At 31.3% G+C, this 22527-nt stretch overlaps 1 protein-coding gene and 1 long non-coding RNA gene across 4 annotated transcripts in view; one reads left to right on the top strand and one right to left on the bottom strand.

Annotated features, from left to right (window-relative positions):
* The window catches only part of LOC139817513 (fatty acid synthase-like), a 20689-nt gene extending 6923 nt beyond the window's left edge, over positions 1-13766 (top strand). Inside the window, 19 exon segments of the mRNA XM_071785662.1 lie at positions 1465-1883; positions 2049-2342; positions 2710-2917; positions 3128-3288; positions 4130-4447; positions 4561-4936; positions 4939-5053; positions 5443-5489; positions 5492-5686; positions 5970-6368; positions 6436-7460; positions 7528-7676; positions 8284-8373; positions 8613-9306; positions 9635-10466; positions 11866-12341; positions 12490-12744; positions 13118-13369; positions 13465-13766. Coding sequence (XP_071641763.1) covers positions 1465-1883; positions 2049-2342; positions 2710-2917; positions 3128-3288; positions 4130-4447; positions 4561-4936; positions 4939-5053; positions 5443-5489; positions 5492-5686; positions 5970-6368; positions 6436-7460; positions 7528-7676; positions 8284-8373; positions 8613-9306; positions 9635-10466; positions 11866-12341; positions 12490-12744; positions 13118-13369; positions 13465-13584 — 6425 coding nt within the window. The 3' untranslated portion in view covers positions 13585-13766.
* On the bottom strand, positions 1364-22527 carry LOC139817520 (uncharacterized). Of its 3 annotated transcripts, none has more exons than XR_011733252.1 (4): positions 22270-22527; positions 16468-16647; positions 1640-1794; positions 1364-1550 (listed from the first exon to the last, which is right to left on the bottom strand). It is a non-coding gene; the product is annotated as an uncharacterized lncRNA (long non-coding RNA). The 3 variants fall into 3 exon arrangements; XR_011733251.1 differs by lacking the exon at positions 22270-22527 and adding an exon at positions 21731-22259; XR_011733250.1 differs by lacking the exon at positions 22270-22527 and having other exon boundaries at positions 16468-17112.

The following is a 22527-nucleotide window of genomic DNA, read 5'->3' as shown; positions in this document are numbered from 1 at the left end:
TTTACGCCGCGCGGGGATTTACGCCGCAGAAGTCAGAAAAAGTGTGCAAATTAGAAACTTGCACATTGCTTTCTCATCATTACAGATTGCTACCATTGCTCCTATTTTATTTTGCTCACAAAGCTTCTCTATGAGGAAGCTTGTATTTTATTCGATGCATAATTATTAGTATTTATTTGTTTTGGTTTTCTCATAAAGGAAGCTTTATGAGCAAAATAAAATAGGAGCAATGGTAGCGATCTGTAATGATGAGGAAGCAATGTGCAAGTTTCTAATTTACACACTTTTTAATTTTAAATTTAACCTTTTTATGAATTGATAGAGCTTATAGTAGCTCAAGTAGGGTTTCACAATTGACGCAATGTCAAATTGATGTTGACTACATGGTCCAATATGGATTTCGCATATGGTCCTTCAATCGTGTATAAAGCTGGGTCTAATCATTTTTTATTGGAATGAAGATATTTGCTCGCAATCACTCTGTTATGTGCCTTTATTTATGCCATATTAGTATTGTGTTGTAATGTCAGTTCTTTACTGTTAATTCTTTGAGGCCACACTGGGTGGCGGTCACCCCACAAAAATTCAGGGCCCGATATTTTTAAGATAAGCTTTATAATCAGTGTCCCTCCACCCAGGATCCCTCGTTTGAGTCAATCTCTCTCGAAGATCAGTGCAGCAGAAAAGCTTTAAGCTATGTCAGTTATATATATGTTTGGCAAACATTTGAAAATTATTATAGAAGTGGTGACCACTCAGGTGTGAAATATATATATACCTCGGTATATATTTCTTATCGCGATCAAAAATTACATTTTTGTTTATTGAGCACATTTCGGGTTCTGCACCATACATATTTTTGAATAACATAACTGTAAAGCATTTCACTACTACTCCCACAAGTTAAGAAGAGTATGTAATATTCCTGAAAGCATTTCTATAAGAAATTTTTGAAGATGTGAACAACTAGATACATACCAATACCAATAAAGCAAGAAGTTTAAACAAAGAAAATGAAACAAAACACAAAATATTATCAAAATAAAAAGATATTTAACCGGCAGATCAATTCAAATGGTGCGACAAGCTATATGCGTGATTGTAACTCTATTAGATATTCTCGAACAGTCTAGAACAATTACATTTCGTTCGGATGTATTAGCACAGATATTTCTTTTTGTACTGTCTTCTGTGAAATCAACAAACTTGTTGTATGTGAATTATATTAACGTGTTCTGTGAAACAATCGCACTCTTTGTCTGTAATGTTGAATAAGCCCATGCAGTAAAAGACTTTAAGCTATGTCAGTTATTTTTGGCAAACATTTGAAAATTATTATAGGGGTGGTGTCTACTCATATGACCTCGGTATATATTTCTTTATTTTCCTTTCTATCCTTACATTTAGATATTGAATCGGAGCTTGAAGGACTTTATTTAATAACATGAATTAATTTCCTTCTAGGAATTCTATCTTCTGATGGTTACTGTAAACCCTTTGACGAGGAAGGCACCGGATATATGCGTAGCGAGATGGTCGCGGTAATATATCTGCAAAAAGCAAAAAATGCAAAAAGAATATATGCAACCCTCGTACACGGTAAAATAAATTGCGATGGTTTTAAAGAAGAAGGTATTACCTTTCCATCGGTCGAAAAGCAAAATATATTGTTGAGTGAATTTTATGAGGAATGTGAAATCTCGCCCAATGAGTTATCTTACGTAGAGGCCCATGCAACTGGTACTCCTGCCGGTGATCCCGTAGAAGTTATGTCTATTGACCAGACTTTATGCGCTAAAAGAAACACTCCTTTATTGATGGGCTCGGTAAAATCGAATATTGGACATTCCGAACCCGGCAGTAGCCTTTGTCAAATCGCAAAGGTACATTTGTAATAAAATAATTTAACATTAACGTTGCTTAAAATGTGATTATAGCAATTTATTTTTTTTTTTAAATTGTTACAATTATAATACATATGTATATAATACATTTATATAAAATAATTACTATAATTACTGCTAATAAAAAGATGTGATTTCTTAAAGGTATTATTAGCGATGGAAACTGGTATAATTACGCCTACTATACACTTCAAGCGTCCGCGAAAAGAGTTAACTGCTATTATCGAAGGAAGAATAAAGATCGTCACTGAACCAACAGAATGGGAGGGTGGTTATGTAGGTATCAATTCTTTTGGGTTTGGAGGGGCTAATAGCCACATATTGCTAAAGTCGAATTTTAAACAAAAAATTAACAATGGAGCTCCGAATGATGATTTACCTAGGCTTGTAGCTGTATCTGGTTGTACGGAGGAAGCAGTTAAAATCATCTTGGATCATGTAAGCAAATATTATAATGGCTTATTTCATTTATTTCAGAAATAATTTTTGACATTAGTTTTTTTATATTATCATATAAATATAACAAACATAACAATTAAATATACACACGTGTATTTATACAGTGTCTAAAAAGATATTTGCGTACATAATCGCTTTCGAAATTATTTCCAATTTGCACAAAAAAGAAAAGTAAATGTATTAAATATACATATATTTATTTAATATGTTAAGTAATAACAATGCATTTAATAATTAAATTTAATTGCTAAAGTAAAACATTGCAGAATAAGATAATATTATCGTTCTTTTTTGTGTAAAATTATTCCAAGAATTATAAAATGTACATTCTTGTTACTGAATGCAGGTGCGAAATCGACCAATAAATGCTGAGTTTATATCTCTGCTACATCATATTCATAATGATGATATAGAAGGTCATCCTTATAGAGGATACGTGATAACTGGGTCTAAAATATCTCATAATACAATTAGTAAAATAGAACATACTCCATATATTAGAAGACCGATTTGTTTTATATTTTCTGGATTAGGATCTCAATGGTTTGGGATGAGTAAGTATTATAAATATATTTTACCCACTTTTTTGTCAGTTTCCGGAGCTTTGATCATAGAATAACATTCTGAATCACCACAAATAGATAGTTTTATAAGTACCGAAATAATCACAAAAAAATGGAGCTAGCTCCCCTACTATAAATACGCGGATGCATGTACATATCTGTATATTGAAATTTATAAATTTTATTAAAATTTTAATATAGGTCGCGCTCTAATGAAATTCCCAGTGTTTGCCAAGGCAATCCAGAAATGTGGTATCGTTTTGAGATCTTACGGCATATCACTTACAGATATTTTAACAAGTGATAATAAAAATATTTTTGATAATATATTTAATTTTTTATTGGGTCTTATTGGACTACAGGTAAAAAGAATACTCTATATTTGGCCTTCATAAATTATACTATATACAATATATATATATATATATATATATATATATATATATATATATATATATGTATATATATATATATGTACAAGGTGTCTCATTTTAAAAAACGCACCTTGATAATTCTTCAACGAAGCATTTTCAGCAAAAATGTTTCAGACAAAAGTTGTGTGGTTTCGAGGGGTACATAAGATGATGTCATTGGTTTCATCTTAGATAGGCGTTTGAAGGTCATGAAAGTCACCTTCAATTTTTTAAATAGAACCCGCCATATTGTAGTATATCCTTTGAAAGGGCATAAAATAAGAAAAATTTTGGCGCAAGTTAGAGGTCGATACGTTAACCCGTTCGAGTGTTATTTAGAATCAAAGTTCGAAAAAGCCAATTTTTGAACCTAAATAACTTTTAAATGGGTCAACGTATCGACTTCTAACTTGCGCCACAATTTTTCTTATTTTATGCTCTTTCAAACAATATAATACAATATAGAGAGTTCTAATTAAAAAATTGAAGGTGATCTTTACGTGATCTTCAAGCAACTATTTAAGGTCAAACTAATGACACCATTTTATGTGCTCCTCGAAACCGTACAACTTTTGTCTGAAATATTTTTGCTGAAAATGCTTCGTTAAAAAATTATCGTGCGTTATTTAAAATAGGACACACTGTATACATATATATACATATACATATACATATACATACATATATATATATTATAAAGATAATTAAAAAAAATTACTTTATAATTACCCCATAATTTTAATCTTTATTTAAACCAAATGGGAAGCTATTTCTTTTATATGTATCGCAGATTGGATTAGTTGATCTTTTAACATCTATTGGTGTAGTCCCCGATTTTATAATCGGTCACTCTATTGGTGAACTAATCTGTGGATATGCCGATGGATGTTTAACGGCCGAAGAAACGATTTTGTCGGCATATTTCATCGGTTTAGCCCTTCACGAGTCGAAAATAATTAATGGCTCCATGGCTGAAATTAATCTTGACCTTGAAACCTTAAAAGTTATGTGTCCTTCGGATATCGATATAGCTTGTTACAATAGTTCTTCTAATTTTATTGTAAGCGGACCAACGAATTCTATAAAAACATTCCTCACCAAATTGCAGGTATATATTAATGCTTATAAACAATATATAATCTTTCTTCTATCTAGTTTCTTTAATTGTTTTGTTAAAACAAGCAATTAATAATACTTATGTGATTTTATTCATTCTTTTAGGCGAATAGTATATCTATAAAAGAAATTTCTTGTGGTTATATACCTTTTCATAGTCGTTACATTAAACCTGCTGTAGCTAAGTCTGAAGAATACTTGAACCGAACATTACCACAAAAAAAGTTTCACAGCTCAAAGTGGCTGACAACATCCTCTCACGAGTACTCCAATATTATACCTTTATGTTCAAAATATTATACAAATCACTTGTTGTCTCCGGTGTTATTTGCAAAGACGATACGTTCAGTTTCAAAAGATACAGTGACGATTGAAATATCTCCTCAGAATATTCTTCAACACATTTTAAACAATTATTTATACACTACAGTGACAAACGTAGCGCTATATGAACGAACCGAGGATCATAATAATGAGATATTTTAGAATCAATCGGAAAACTTTATAACGCAGGATTGCAGCCACAGATTGCAAATCTCTATCCGACAGTGGAATTTCCTGTAAGCCGCGGTACCCCAATGATTTCTCCTCTTATAAGGTATATGCATATTTTTCGTTTAAGCACAAATGGACAAATTATCAAGAAACAAATATTTTCATATTTAAGTGAAATAGTCAGAAGAGAACATGTTCAATATAATAGCGAATTAAGACTTTAAACTCTTTTTCGAACTTGGTCAGTTTTATCATCTATTTTCAAAATCACATCTCTGTATTTTGAAGACATATATTCTATCACCTTACTTATCTCAAAGATAAATGTATTCTTTTACATATGTTAATTCTTTTATGCCTATTACAAAGAGCAGATAACAGTGATACTTTAGAATCTGTGCTTCAATTTTATATCAAATCTTGAATTAAGTAATTTCCACAATTAATTCGTTTACACGAAGATTATGTAATAATTTCTAATGACGTTTTTAGATGGGATCATTCAGAGAACTTTTTTGTAGTGCAATTTTGTAAAAAAAAAATAATTAAAATGTCGTTAATGAAAAAAATTTATTCCCTGCTACGGGATATCTTTTTTATATCTGGGAGATGATCGCATTGTTAAAAAACCAAGAATATATTAATACACCAGTTGTATTTGAAGACGTTAATTTTATTCGTGCTATAGTGCTATCACAACAAAATGAGATTGAATTAACTTTCTCGATCCAAGAAGGTAATATTATTATGTAAACAATTAATTTTTTAGCGAGAGTTTTTTATTTTTTAATTAGATTTTAAAACTTATATGCCGCTTTTATGGCGCAATATATACTATGATTAAAATGTAAAAAATATACAAAGAAAATATGTGAGAATAACTAATCTTAACGCGGAATCTTCTTTCTTTTCACAAGTCAACTGCTTTTGTAAGGTCCAGCTCCATATTGACATATTTATATTAATTTTGATTTTTTATAAAATTATATTACGTTTAATGGATTTACACCTATATCTAGGTAGCAATAGGTTTGAAATAATCGAAGGAGATAATGCTATTGTTACTGGAACAGTACGAATTCCAACCAATATTGAAAATGAAAAAATATCAGCTAATCTTGCTGAATGTATCGATGATGAGGAAGAAATGAATACAAAAGACATCTATAAGGAATTAAGACTTCGCGGTTATCAATATGCCGGCGCATTTCGTGGATTAAAAAGCGCATCGGTTACTGGATCAAACGGCCATATCGCATGGACATCTAATTGGGTGGCATTTATGGACAGTATGTTACAGATGATGATTTTAGGACAGAATTCAAGAAGCCTTTATGTTCCAACAAGAATTTGCAAACTGACTATCGATCCGAAATATCACACACAGATAATTCAGGATTGTCCAATTGAAGATAGACGTAAGTAAAATAACTGATACAATGCGGCCAATTGCCTGACAAATAAATTTCATTCACTACGTTGCAGAATTCTCTGTTCGTCGTTACAAGTCTTTAGACGCTATAATATCTGGAGGAATAGAAATTTGTGGCACTGTGGCTACACCTATATCTCGCCGACAAAAAGTTGTGAATACCGTTCTTGAAGAATACAAATTTGTTGCTCATCGTGATTTAGATATTATGTCGTTGCAAGATGTAATAAGAATGTCGACGCACATTGCACTCGAATGTTGCAATATGATAAATGTTAAAATTATCGAATTTGTCGATGATAGTGACAAAGTGATACCAGAAGATTTAAATTCTCCACTTATTAGTGAAATCTTAAATGATTTACCGCAGATTCGACACCACACTAAACTCGTGACGACCCACGAGAAACTCCCAAATATTTCTTTGCCCGACAACGTTTCTACAACGGAAATTACTAAGTTGTCGAAGGACGAGAATTGTTTGATAGTCCTTGGTTTCGATATTTTGACAAAAAATAGCAAAAAATTATATAAACAGTTGCTATCTCTGTTAATGCCACAGGGTTTTCTACTGACTTTGGAAAAATCCGGTGCGGTCTGCGATTATTCATGCCTGAAAACGTATGAGTTGGATATCATACTGGAAAAACAAATAAATGACAAGAAGCTTTTGTTATTAAGAAAAATGCGAAATATTGCGAGAAACCAGCGGATTGTACATGTGAACAATTATGAATTTTCATGGGTAGATGAACTGAAATCAATCATGAATGTGCAAAACGAGACTAGTGTAGATACGGAGATAATTCTCGTCTCGGAAGAAGACTTCGAATGCGGGCTACTCGGTTTTATTAATTGTTTGCGAAAAGAACCAGGCGGCGAAATAATTAGAAGCGTATTTATTCAAGATAACAAAGCGCCTACATTTTCTTTGCAAGAACCGTTGTACACGAAGCAGCTACAGTTGGACCTACCCATCAACGTTATACGTTCCGGTAACGTTTGGGGATCGTACAGGCATTTACCATTACCATCGTTAGAACCAAAACTTGTTCAGAGCGCTTACGTTACGCAGATGGTATGTTAAGATGTTCTATTATAAATTTTATAATTAAATAATATTAATTAATGTTTACTTATAACAGGTACAAGGAGATCTGAGTACTCTCTGCTGGGCACAGAGCAGAATGTCTCCCATTAACCATGAAAATCTCGTTAATGTAATTTACACGTCTGTTAATTTTAGAGATATCATGGTAGCTACTGGCAGACTCAACGCTGAAACTATCGCACCGTTCGAACGCGGTAAAAATTTTGAAAATGTATTTATTTATTTAAACGTTACTTTAAAATGACGTATATCTTGCTTATTTTTAATTTAATATTAAATTTAAGTTAATGTTACTTTTAAAACGTTATTAATACTATATATATATATATATAATTAATGATACTTATATAAAATAGAAATTAATACTGTCAATTGCAAAAAGTTCTTTTTATCGCATATATGTATTGATACTCGATCTATTTTACCCGTGCGAACATAATCCCATAATTCTTTGCTTATGCGTGTTAAAGCCAACGAATTCCATGCCGATAAAACAATCGTTATCGCGTTTCGAACTTTAAAATGACGTATATCTTGCTTATTTTTAATTTAATATTAAATTTAAGTTAATGTTACTTTTAAAACGTTATTAATACTATATATATATATATATAATTAATGATACTTATATAAAATAGAAATTAATACTGTCAATTGCAAAAAGTTCTTTTTATCGCATATATGTATTGATACTCGATCTATTTTACCCGTGCGAACATAATCCCATAATTCTTTGCTTATGCGTGTTAAAGCCAACGAATTCCATGCCGATAAAACAATCGTTATCGCGTTTCGAACGCGGTAACGATTGTTTTATCGGCATGGAATTCGTTGGCTTTAACACGCATAAGCAAAGAATTATGGGATTATGTTCGCACGGGTAAAATAGATCGAGTATCAATACATATATGCGATAAAAAGAACTTTTTGCAATTGACAGTATTAATTTCTATTTTATATAAGTATCATTAATTATATATATATATATATATAGTATTAATAACGTTTTAAAAGTAACATTAACTTAAATTTAATATTAAATTAAAAATAAGCAAGATATACGTCATTTTAAAGTAACGTTTAAATAAATAAATACATTTTCAAAATTTTTATGCATAGAGGAATGACGAACATTCTTGTGGCCGATAAATATCTCAGTTGGATTATACCTGACAAGTGGACAATGGAAGACGCAGCAACGATTCCGTGTGTGTACAGCACGTGTTACTATGCTTTATACATGAGGGGTAAAATGAAAAAGGGAGACAAATCTTAATCCATTCTGGTACTGGGAGGCATTGGTCAAGCTGCGATCCATCTTGCGCTTTACGAAGGTTGCGAAGTGTTTACGACAGTTGGAACTGTCGAGAAACGACAGTTTATAAGAGAAACGTTTCCCTCCATTCCCAAAGACAATATCGGAAACTCTCGAGATACAAGCTTTGAACAAATGATTATGCAGCGTACGAAAGGTCGTGGAGTGGATATCGTATTGAATTCCTTAGCCGAAGAAAAATTACAAGCATCTGTTCGCTGTTTAGCAAATGGTGGCCGTTTTCTAGAAATTGGAAAATTTGATATGTTTTCCAATAATTCCTTGGATATATCTATCTTTTCTAAAAATATCAGCTTTTATGGCATTTTATTAGATAAATTATTCTATTCAAACGCAGAACAAAAGTCAAGGTTGTGGAAAACAATGACAGAAGGTTTAAAAGACGGTGCTATTAAACCACTATGCAGAAGAGTCTTCGAAAGAAATGAAATAGAAGCTGCCTTTAGATATATGGCCGCTGGGAAACATATTGGCAAGGTACAATTATTTCTTAATATACACAGAAATATGTAATTATGATACAGAATATTTTATCATATCAAATTAGAAACAATTCTTTGTTTCTAATTAATGCTATTAAAGGTAGTAACAAATGTAGGTTTATTTAAATAATTATATTTGACCAAGAAACTTTTTGTATTTATATTAATAAATAACGTTAATTATTAATTAATTAAAATTAATAATAAAATTAATGATAAAATGCAAAACAATATCAATAATAAAATAAAATATGAAATCTTTGTTATTTAAAATTTATTACTTTATAGAAAAAAACGATTGTTTTTTAATTGCTTATTCGTAGATAATTATCAGAGTTCACAAAGAGGATCAAGAGCCTTTGAATGCTCCACTACTCGCTCATCCACGATATTATTGTTTGGAGCATAAATGCTACGTTATTTTGGGTGGACTTGGCGGATTTGGTTTAGAGCTAGCAGATTGGTTGACGCTTCGAGGTGCAAAAAATCTGGTATTAACATCACGAGCCGGGATCAGAACAGGTTATCAGCAATCAAGAGTAAAACTATGGCGATCTTACGGTGTGGATGTACAGATTGTTACAGTCGATGATAATTTGAAACATGAAGACTGTGAATCTATATTAAAATTTGCTGAAGAAAAAGCACCAGTGGACGCTATATTTAATCTTGCAGTTGTTTTAAAAGATTGTACATTTCAAAATCAATCACCACAAACGTTCGAGGATTCGTTCAAATCAAAAGCATGGATGACAAAAAAAATGGACGAATTGTCGAGAAAGATCTGTCTGCAACTTCGACATTTTGTCGTTTTTTCCTCCGTGTCGTGTGGAAGAGGAAATGCAGGCCAGACAAATTATGGGATGGCTAATTCCGTAATGGAGAAAATTTGTGAAAAAAGGATGGAAGAAGGATTACACGGTTTAGCAATACAGTGGGGTGCTATTGGTGATGTCGGACTCGTGGCAGATATGCAAGAAGAAAATAAGGAATTGGTTATTGGAGGTACATTGCAACAACGAATATCTTCCTGTTTGAAGACATTAGAAGTATTTCTATTACAAGATCGACCTGTTGTAAGCAGTATGGTTGTTGCTGAAAAAGCAAAAATTGGCGGATCAATGAATATTTATGAAACAGTTGCTCATATAATGGGTAAGCAGTTTTATGCAAAGCTAAACAAAGAAAGATACTAAATACATATAATGGCCATAAAATAGAAGTAAAATCAAAATGTTATTCCAAATATATTTATTGGAATAAGCAATATTTTAAAAAATATATTTTATGCACAAAATTACAGGAATACTTATAATATTTGGAAAATTATCTTACAATTACTGCAGACTTAACACTTTAAGTCTTAGGAGGCCTCTACGAGTTTCTCTCATTTTAATTATTGTATAATTTGGGTCTTAATCAAAATTTTTAGATTATAATTAATATTTAGAAAAAAAATTTGTTTTTCTGAAAATCTAGTCAGCGATAAAATAAGATCTCTAAAAGAAAGAAAGAAAAAGTAAAACAGAAAGTAAAAGCAAAAAAAAAATTAATGGCCCTTGTCTTTTAACACAAAAGTATTCAACTAATAAATAATTTTGTTTAAAATTTTTGTTACGGATTACTCAAATATATATTATAGTTATTATAGCTATAAAAGTGACATCCATTGGTTGTCTACATCTCAAGCAGTTTTAATAGTATCAGAGCGATGAACAGAGTAAAAGTTATCTTAACATCAAGTTTAAAAGCTATAATAATTGTTACACTTTTTAATAGTTATCTCTACAATTATTTGTTAAAAAATACACAGATAATTATACAGAAACTGGGCAACCTCACCGATTTTAATGACTTTGACATATGTTGTCAAGGACGTGATCTTGAATAAATTTTCCTTATATCTTAATCGGCGGTCATTGTTTATTTAAAAGTTAAGAACAAATAATGTAACTAAAAAATATAACAGTTTATGCCAGTGCTAAGGGAAGTAATTTACTGATATGTGCGTGTATAGACAGTACGTATGTAGGCGGGGGAGTACCCCGCATGCATCAGGGGTGGGTGGGGTGAACTTCAATGTAATCAAAGGTCTGACTCAACCTAATTGTTGTATGGGTGAGAAACTTTCCACGCGAACCAAGGTCCACCCCCATCCCTGCTTGCGGGGGAGAAGCGGTAGCCTCTCCCCGTCTACACGTGTACTGTCTATACACACATATCAGTAAATTACTTCTCTTAGAACTAATTTTACTTTATAATACCTAAGAAAAGTAATAAAATTGTAAAACTTCAATTTGCTATTTCTTCTAAACCAATGCCGTCTCTCACTTAGGTATTTTTTGCGTAAAATTACTCAGAAAAGCCCCCTCTCCCTACAACATATTTAAGTAGCAATAAAATTGGTGAATGCTGACCTTTTATGCATATTTACCAAGAAATGTAATAATTTGGATCTTAATTAAAATTTTTGTTGTATATTCAATTTTAAAAGATTAACTAGAATAACATAAAATTGATTTTATTATACAAATCTTACCTTATTTCAAAATAGGATTAAAGAACATAAACACAGTGCCACCAAATATACCACTGGTCGAAATGGGTATGGATTCGATGATGGCAGTTGAAATTAAGCAAACGTTGGAAAGAGAGTTCGATATTTCCTTGACAGCGCAAGACATTAAAATTCTAAATTTTGCTAAACTTCGACAAATGACAATTACAACAGAACAAGGAAAGATACACGATACAAATAAAATTGAGCCGAGTAATTTGGAAGGCTTTGACATGCTGATTCGAAAAATGAAGGATGCAGACTTTGTTCCAGATATTCTTGTAGAATTTGTTACCAAGAAAGAGGTTGATCGAGGCAATATATTTCTTTTACCAGGAATTGAAGGATGTTCAAGCGTATATAAAACTGTGGCATCAGGAATTAAATCTTCGGCAACGTGTTTGCAACACGGTGTACTTAATATTCCTGATGAAAGTCATTCAGTGATGAAATCAGCCGCTTATTTGCTGCCTGTAAGGAGATTAAATTTAATTAAAATATTTATTTTGATTATTTTTAAATAGTTTATAGGTATATATATAAGTAATATTTAACAATTAGAGGTACAAATCTTTCGTATTATATCACAGCTTACACATACATTTATATTTATTTTCTTAGCACATATTAAAGAAAATGAAAGATCAAAAGAAATTTCTAATAGTGGGTTATTCGTTTGGATCCTTAATTGCCATTGAATTAGCAAGATTATTAGAAGCTAAAGATTTCTCAGGACGGTTAATATTAATAGACGGAGCTCCCGATCAAATGAAATTTTGGACTAATCAATATTTGGACTGTACTTCGCCAGATGAGTTACAAAATGTGATATTACTTCGTTTATTGGAAATGTACACTGTAATTAACAAGAAAAAGGTTAGTAAATGATAAAAAAACACATTTTGATTTTTTATTGTAAAAGCTATTTATGTAATTTTAATCTTATATAAATTTAAATAAATTAATAACACACATAAAATAATTCATTATAACATGAATATCTTCAGGGATTGTATTTGAATCTTGAAATAGTGAAAGTTTTACATTTTGTTTTGTATGTTTGTGTCATGATTAAAGGATAAAAATAGTTTTAGATAAAAAGCACAATAAGTGAGTATTAATAAATATGTAAGGAATTTTAATGAAATAAATAAGAATATATTTTATATTACTTTTTATATTAATAAAACGCAAATGTTACTTTGGCACAATTATTATTATTAATTATATAAAATTTTCTTATTTACAGCTTGCGTTAGAGCTGAATAAATGTAATACATGGAACGAAAAATTAAAAATATTTTTAGCTTACTTCCCGAACGAGATATATATAATGACCACTGAAAATAAAAAAAATTTATATTTCACAGTTTACAATCATATAGTTGCTATACAGGATTATGATATTTCTTCATTACCTCGCCTTAAATCACCTATAACATTGCTAAAACCCACATTTCTAATTGCCTCTTTTACTGAAGAGGATTATGGTCTACATAAGGTAAATTTAATTTGGATAAAGACATTTTTGGAATATAAGACTATATGATTTTAGAAATAATAAGAAGCTTTATATAACAAGAAACTTATTTTCAGGTTACCGAAGGTAAAGTACAAATTCATTATGTGGAAGGTAATCATATCACAATGATGGACAACGACAAAATTACATCAGCTATTAATGAAACATGGATAGAAGATAATCTAATACAATAAAATACAAATATATATTTTATTGGGACGTGATGACATAATATATATTGTATAAAAATATTATACACATGATATATATAATATACCGGGTGTTTCAGAAAGTATGGGACAAACTGTAGGGGATGATAGGTCTTATTAAAAGAATCAATTTTTTTAAGGAAATTGTTTGCCTGCTTTATAACCGGTCCGAAAATTTTCCAATTTCTAGGGAAATAATTAATCGAATCTTAAAGAATTGTATATGAAGTAGGGGTAGAATTTTCCGGGGAGTGCTATAAAGTGTATAATTTTTTGTTACCGATTTTTTGGAAATTGGTACCAAAATTTTTCCAATTTTTCGGGAATTAATTAACCGAATCTTAAAGAATTATATATGAAATAGGAGTAGAAAGAACTAAAAAAAAAGAATGTAATAAAATTAGAAAAATTGTTAATAATAAAGGGGTTTCCGATTTCTGTGTCTTCATTCTCGGACTGGATTTTAAATAAAGATACATAATTTTGATCATAAAAAATAATAGAATACACTTTATTCATTGTTTTTTAGTAGAAAAATGGAAAGCGAAAAATAATTTCAAGAGAATTAAATTTTTTTTTCGCTAACAGTTAAAGCATGTAAAAACAGAGTCTGACGAGCGCACGGACTCGTTATGTGCCTTACGCCTGCACGAAATGCACTGTTTTTCATCGGCTCTGTTTTGTATTATCTCCGAGCATATACGCAGCACATATTATTTAGCTTTTTTTACTTTGTTTTGGCTTGGAAACGACTTCGCCCCGAACACAAGTTTTAGGTTTGGTCGCTTTATAAAATAATAGAAATCAATGAAAATAAAAAAACTGCACTGGATTCGTGTTCAGCATGCATTACTCTTTAGGATTACTTACTTTGAGATTCAGAGAGACAATAATACTTAAGATATTACAAACTTTCGACGCGGAAGAAATTTTACTTTTGACCTGCAAAAACACGTTTGTTTCGATAAGAATCACAACGTAGCATGGCACGTAACCTCATTAAACTCCGTTGGTCACGTGGGCACCATAAGCCGCGCTTACAGTATTAATGGCGAGTTTACACAACATACAGATTTCGAAATAATTGCAAAAACGACTCCGCCCCGGGACCGACTTCGCCCCGGCGGTTTCCTCTACTTGCGTATTTTCTGACAGAGAACCGCACAAGCATTTCGCCAATTTTCAGTAACGCAATAACATGTCTCTTCGTTGCATGATGCGTGCTCTCATAATTATAAAGTTATATTAAACCATTTAGAGAAATGGTAATCGCTTAGTATTACATATCGCACTCCAAGCAGAATACACAACTCAAAAAATTTCGATTTTGAGTTAAGTATGCCATAAAAAGTATGCGTAAATAGTTATTTGTGTAACAAGTGTCGTAAGATGAAAATTCCTGGGTGCGGAGTTTACGCACGAGCCGAAGGCAAGTGCGGTAACCGCACCCGGGAATTTTCATCTTTACACACGACTTACACTCCCTATTTTATGTTGCAAGTGCCTGGAAAGTGATCTATCACGCACGCGTAGCGTGCGTAATGGGGCACTTTCCATGCACGTGTTGCATAAAAGTGTTTTCTATACATGCTATAATAATGTTACAAATTTATATGCAAAATTTGCTACACGGGAGCAGAAGTGTCGTTTTATTACGATTCGACGAATAGTGTCATAAGTGAATTGACAATTTTCTTAAAAGTAAATTTTAAGAAAAGAAATAAAAAGTCAATTAAACCGAGATTTAAATTAATATTTACTACGTTTACGCGAGCGTTAACTTCTGTAGTAACTTATGATAATTCCTTCGCGTAAACGGGATTTTGTAGTAATAACTTACGATAATTTACTCGTTTACGCGGAGTAAATTATCGTAAGAGTGCGATTACATGGACTCTGATATTTTCCGCGTAACGCTTATCGCGTAACCAATCAGAAGTGGGAATATGCGTAACCGAAAATGCGAAACGCTCTCTCTCTCTCTCTCTCTCTCTCTCTCTCTCTCTCTCTCTCTCTCTCTCTCTCTCTCTCTCTCTCTCTCTCTCTCTCTCTCTCTCTCTCTCTCTCTCTCTCTCTCTCTCTCTCTCTCTCTCTCTCTCCTAATTGGTTACGCGGTTACGCATTACGTGGAAAATACATGTCATGTGACTCCAGTCTAAGTTACTACAGAATAAAAGTAACGCTCGCGTAAACGTAGTAATTGATAGAAATGGACATTAGAGTCGGCAGGAGACACGGTGAAGACCTCTGTCGGGTTGGCTTAGCTGCGACTCGCTGCGAGTCCGTATTTTATTTATTATAAATTTTTAAGAGCAAAAATGCAAAACGGGCTCTGTATATAGCTGACTGCACTATTATATAAAGAGTAATAGATTATAAACAAGCTTTATTAGTGCGCACTCAGTGTGCACTATGTGCAAGCGCCCGAATTCGCTATAAATTTTATTTTATTAATGCAAATATGGATGCAGAATGACAAGAAGAGTAGTATAGCGTGGGAGCGACGGTCGAACTCAGGTGCACTTTATGCACTAAGTGCACGTTAAATTGCACTTTAACTCCGTATTTTATTTATTATAAATTTTTAAGAGCAAAAATGCAAAATCGGGCTCTGTAGCTGACTGCATTATTATATAAAGAGTATATAAAAAAAAAATTCACGAATCTATGTAATTTATTTTATGAGAAATCTTGTTATTACGAATCCGTAATTCGTAATAACAAGATTTCTCATAAAATAAGTTACATAGATTCGTGAATTTTTTTTTATATATATATTGCGTTAAAATTAAAATATTTTTTTATTAATAAACAGAAAAAAATAAAAAACTAAATGTTTTATTGTAAATAGTTTTTATTATATTTTACCTTTGTTCTGCATTGGGAAATACACTTGGGACAGCATTCTTTTTCAAACGAACACTTTGCAGTCGAAATTGTTTGATGCAGATTCTACTGTATTTTGAGGGACTACAAGCATTACTTTGTTTGTTTAAAACAAGTAATGCATTTATCCATTTTTCTTTCAATTTCTTATCAGTGGGGAATCTGAAAATATAATAGAATTATATTCTTAAAATATGAAAGATTATTTGCTATAACCATAATACAAAAAATGATCCTGTTCCTCTTGCAAAGAGGTGGTACCAAAGCGTTCACTATGAATATTGCTGGACTATTTGTAAGAAAAGTTAGAAGGTGCTGCTACGGTAAGAAGAATATCTTTCAAAATAGTGTTGAATGTAAAATATATTTTATAGATAGATAAAAATAAAAAGTTATATGTTATTATAGTTACTGAGCACGGCAGTGTCGTATTTCAACATTCTTCATTCGATGCAGAATTGATGTAAAGCAAATCAATTGATACAGTGTAGTGGAATAATGATAGTGAAAAAACTAATTAGCACACTAAAACAAATAACATACTATAATCTAAAAAGTTGTATTAACTAATAAAATTGTAAAAACTCTTAATTCTAAGAAAATATAAAAGTGTTTAAAGCAGTGATGTGTGTGTGTGCGTTTACAGTAAGTTAGCAATAATATATTAATAATTGCAGATATATATATATATATATATATATATATATATATATATATATATATATATATATATATATTGTGAATTTTTGAATTGTGACACTGTTCTTTTTTATGGTACAATATATATATATATATATATATATATATATATATATATTGTACCATAAAAAAGAACAGTGTCACAATTCAAAAATTCACAATTCTCGGGAGAGAAGAAAAACAAGTAATTCAACTTTTTTTGAATTGTGAGACAACTAACGCAATTGCAATTACGACATTTTGTTATAATAAAACTTATATTATTTTTCTTTTTTTTTTTAAGACGTCTGCTGTGATTCACTTGTCAATTCACTTATGACACTATTCATCCAGCGATTGCAACTTAGGGCCGGTTTTTCCAACCTGTTGGTAATCTAACTAATAGTTAAATCATATGTCTATCTTTGTTTAATGTAAAGGATAAACAAAGACATATATATGATTTAACTATTAGTTAGTTTATCAAAAGGTTGGAACAACTGGCCCTTAATCGGTTTGAAAAAATAACGACACCTGCTCTCGTGCAGCGAATTTTGCATATAGATTTGTAACACTATTATAGCATGTGTAGGGAACACCTTATAGGCATACTTTTTATGGTATACGTAATTCAAAATCGAAATTTTTTGAGTTGTGACAGTATTTTTCTTGAGGTGCGATATGTAAGACTAAGCGATAACCATTTCTCTAAATGGTTTAATATAACTTATATGAGAGCACGCATCATGCAACGAAGAGACATGTTATTGCGTTATCGAAAATTGGCGAAATGCCTGTGCGGCTCTCTGTCAGGGAATACGCAAGTATATTTTTATGAGAAATGCGAGTTCAATTGCCCATATTATATTGATCGCTTAATCGCCGATCTCTTCTCCAGTAAAATTGTTCAATTGCTATAATGTTCCAATTTCAGAGTAATATTTTTCGCTAATTTTTGCTACGCTTATGCTAGATTAGATAATTTATGATGCAACTTATAAGAAAGTAGTAAGTTATAAAGTATTCAATAAAAGGAGAAAAATGTGCGTGTGCACAAACCATCACTGACTTTTTCACAATCAACGCATGCTCCTAGAGTAATGATCTGTATCGAGACTAAATACTTTTATCTCAATCGGGTTCTTCTTCTTGCTCTTGGCTTATATAGCCCCATTATCAATCAAATCTTGTTCGATTTCAAATAACTTTGTGTCTCAGTATTCTGACAAGTTGTATTATTTTCCAAGTAAGTATATTCCATGTTATATATATCTTACATTTTTTTAATTATACGCACTATTATATTATACCGCATTGTTAATTGTACCATTATAAGTCACTCCATAAGTTACTGATCACAATAATTATTTTCACAACATTTCCACGGAAAGTTCGACTTTCTATGTCTGTATTAGAGAGGGGCGAAAGTAACCACTTTCCGCCCGCTATGCCGGGTGGAAAGTATCAATTTTCTTCCCTAGAGAGGAAAGTAAGCCCTGACGTGAAAGGGGCCACTCTCGCCTCTCTCTAGGCATGGAAGTCGAACTTTCCGTAAAGGTATTGTGAAGAATATCGTGTGCACCTGGGGTCGAAACCTCTTTTTCAGACTCGTATGATTTGCCGCCCGAGCCTTCGGCTTCACACTCGTTTGAAAAACCCTACTTTCGCCCCTTGGTGCATAATAATATACTATTATCTTCTCACAACTTTTATCCAACTCTAAATATTAGTATTAACAACACATCGTGAGATACATCTGCTATTTTAGAATTAGAATTGTAAAAGTTTCATTATATCATTTTGCACTACAAAGCAATTAATCATTCTTAACTTGTAATTTGCTAATCGAATAAGAGAATAGCTTTGTGATCTATTCAGTAAATTTATTAATTCTAGCTTACAACATTTTTGACCGCAGAATGTACTCCTTATCTTATAATAAAAGTTTTCTCTAACGTGATCTTTTGCAGTACGTATATTATAAATTATAACGCATTTTGGATGAATACGCATAATGTAAGCTTGCGCATTCAAAAAAACATACTTCATAAATAAATTTTTACATATAATAATCCTTTCCAAGTTTTTCAATAAGAAACGCGTTAAATATTATAATAGGTAAAGCGTTTAATGGAGCGACTACAGGAAATTTGTAATAAATTGAAAGATGAGAACGAGATCAATATTATGAAAGAATATGGAAACAGCGTGAAACGTTATACAGTTGTAATTATAAGTAAGATAACACATGTTAATATAAAGCTAAATAAATTAATTATAAGAAATATTAAACGACCAAATAAACATAACTATTTAAACATTATTATTTTTTATACTTACACTAAATATAATCGACATATTTCTAAAATGTAAAGATATAATTTAAAAATGATTTTAAACAGTCAAAGAATATTTGTACTATACGGAATATAAGTATACACGTTTCATTTTAAAACGTAAGAATTTTTTGCAGTTATCATTTGCATAAAATATCATATAGCAAAATTTATATAGTAATTTTTTTCAAATGCTCTTACAATTAGTGTTTAGCATGTGCTGTTTATTTATCGTTATTTTATTGCCAATTTTGACGCCAGTTCTTGATATTGCTTTGCATATAAATGGATTTCAGCCAGGTCGAGTACTACTACATTTCATGACTGAATATTTTATCGATCAAGAAAAATATTTCTACATAATTTTGTTGCATTCAAATGCAGTCATATGTATAGGAGCAACTACAGTGACAGCAACAGGGACATTACTCAGAGGATATCTCATACACGCTTACGGATGTTTAAAATTGCCAGGTACGTAAAAAACAAAATCTACGAAAAAATACAAAAGTTATATAGTTGAAAATAAGACTTATTTTGCATCAAATGCCTCCGTACAAACAAATTACGGAGAACTATGTATTTATAGCCTAAAATTAATTTATAGTTATCGTATCGAGCAAGCGATGAAAATGCTCGATGACGATAAAAATGCTCTGCAAAAATATCAGTACAAGAAACGACATTGTGATTTACAAGAAAATAATTTGTGCCGTTGCCATTCAACGCAAAGCTTTAAAGTTGGTGTTTATACATGATATTATTTACATAGTACCTATTTGTCATAATATTTTACTTTTTTAAGGGGCTACATCCACCTATAGAGGCCCGAAAAATAGGTCGAAATTCAGATATTTTTTTTTCAGAAACTATATTAGTGGGAATGAAACGAACTCTGTTTGTACTTAAAGATACATGTTTTAAGAGCTTTAAAAAGAATTTTTATTAAAAAATTTTTAAACACAAAAAAGTTATGGCCGCCGGCAGATGATGAGTTTTTTTTTCGACACGTTCGGCGGTGGACATCAGATCTGGAAAACCGCTCGATGGATCGTTTTGAAATTTACACACAATACGCTGAGAAACATTTAGAGGTCGTTGACGATCGCAGATTTTTAAAATCGATTTTTTAAACAAAATGGCAACGAAATGAAACTCGGGTATGGACAATTTGTGAGAAAATGTCGTCATTTTTACGTAATTATTAAAAAATAAAGATCGATTTTAAAAATCTGCGATCGTCAACGACCTCTAAATGATAAAAATCGATTATAAATTTTTATAATTTACAGAATAAAATGTAATTTAAATAAAGCTTGCACAAATTAAATGTGTTAAGGTAATTGATTTTTTCTTAGATAATATTCTTTGTAATATTGTTTGCGCGAGAGAAAATCGTTAGTTAAATAAAAATATCGGGGTACTTTAAATTATAAAAATTACAGAATGTAAAAATGACAACGTTATGTATATACAATATAAATTTGTCATTATTCAAGTTTTGTTTAATTACTTTTACGAAATAAGTTTCTTTTTGTAAATACAATAAAATTTTGGATAATTTAACTATTAAATTACATCGAAATTTGTCATTAGAGTTTTATTCTCATATATAAAACGTAAACATTATTTAATTTCGAATACTATTTAATATTATATATGTTCAATATCTATTTATTTCATATAGATGAAAGAGTTTCCCCACAAATTAATCCATATTTGCACGATAAATAACTTGAGAACAATATATGTAAAAAAATGTAGAGAAAATATTGATTACTATCTGCGGGGGGGTGGCAAAAGTTTACATTTATAAAATTATAACTTTATTCACAAGTAGTGTTACAGAAATAATACCAAGAGACACGGTAGTGTCTCGCGCCAAGTATACGCGCAACGAGATCGCTCCGTGTATCTTTACTCGAGCCCGAGAGTTGCGAGTACCCGAGATTATCGGATCCTAATAACGGCTAAATCGATTAAGTTCTAAGTAAGCTCAATCGATAGCTTGGGTTCGATTTACATAAGGAGAAAGTGTTTTTATTTTTTTTTCTACGTATCCTACGAACGGAGATATTGCGATATGAAGTCCGAAATGTAAATATAAAATATATCGTACAGATACAAGGTATGACACATATGAATGTAAGATTTTGGGAAATAAAATTTAGAAAACACATAAACGTACACAAAATAGAGATATTTTCACTGAAACATTTCATGATATTTACCAACAATTCATATTTGATAATCATTACGTCGAGGTATCGAGCTAAGATCCTTCTTCAAAAATCAAACGTCACTTAAGACAGTAGCACACACCAGAAAGAAGAACGTTAAAATAAAATATATTACGCTGGAAGGGGTCGAACCCCACTTGCACAGTCAACTGTCGCACAAGTCCCTCAACAAAACACTTGCTGATGGAAACATCTATTACTTTATTGTGACATAAAAATCGATCATTTAACTATACATATCCTTTCTAGAATAAAAATGTAAATGGCCAAATATATTGATCTCACGGCGGTGTTTCGTTCACTGTGCACTACATGTCAATAAAATTAGGCAACTCAGCTGAATATTTAAATAAAAAAAGAAACAAAACTATAGAATATTCAATCGGCAAACAAAAGTAAGAAAACGCCATTTAGGAAATACAAATATACTCGAATCAAAGATATTTTCAAGAAGGAATTATATGTAACATTTATCAGCAATATACATTGACAACCGTTACGTCGACATTTCAAATGCAAGTTGTACATACCATTGCGAAGAAATAACCGTAACTCAAGACAGCACGCACTAGAATGAGGAACGTTACGGTATAACGCGCTGCAATGGAAGGGGTAGAAACGCATCTGCGCAGTCCGCTGTCACGTACGCTGTCACGCAACCCTCTTCACGAAGTATTTCTTTATGGGAAATAAACATCTGTTATTATTATTACGTTGCTGCCGTACTCAAATCAATCGATTGCACCACACACACTCCTCTTTTAAAAAAAAGGGTGCAAATAGCCAGT

Source organism: Temnothorax longispinosus, chromosome 1 (assembly GCF_030848805.1).
Source record: "Temnothorax longispinosus isolate EJ_2023e chromosome 1, Tlon_JGU_v1, whole genome shotgun sequence".
NCBI classification, from domain to species: Eukaryota; Metazoa; Arthropoda; class Insecta; order Hymenoptera; family Formicidae; genus Temnothorax; species Temnothorax longispinosus.
This window is presented reverse-complemented; position numbering and strand designations above follow the sequence as displayed.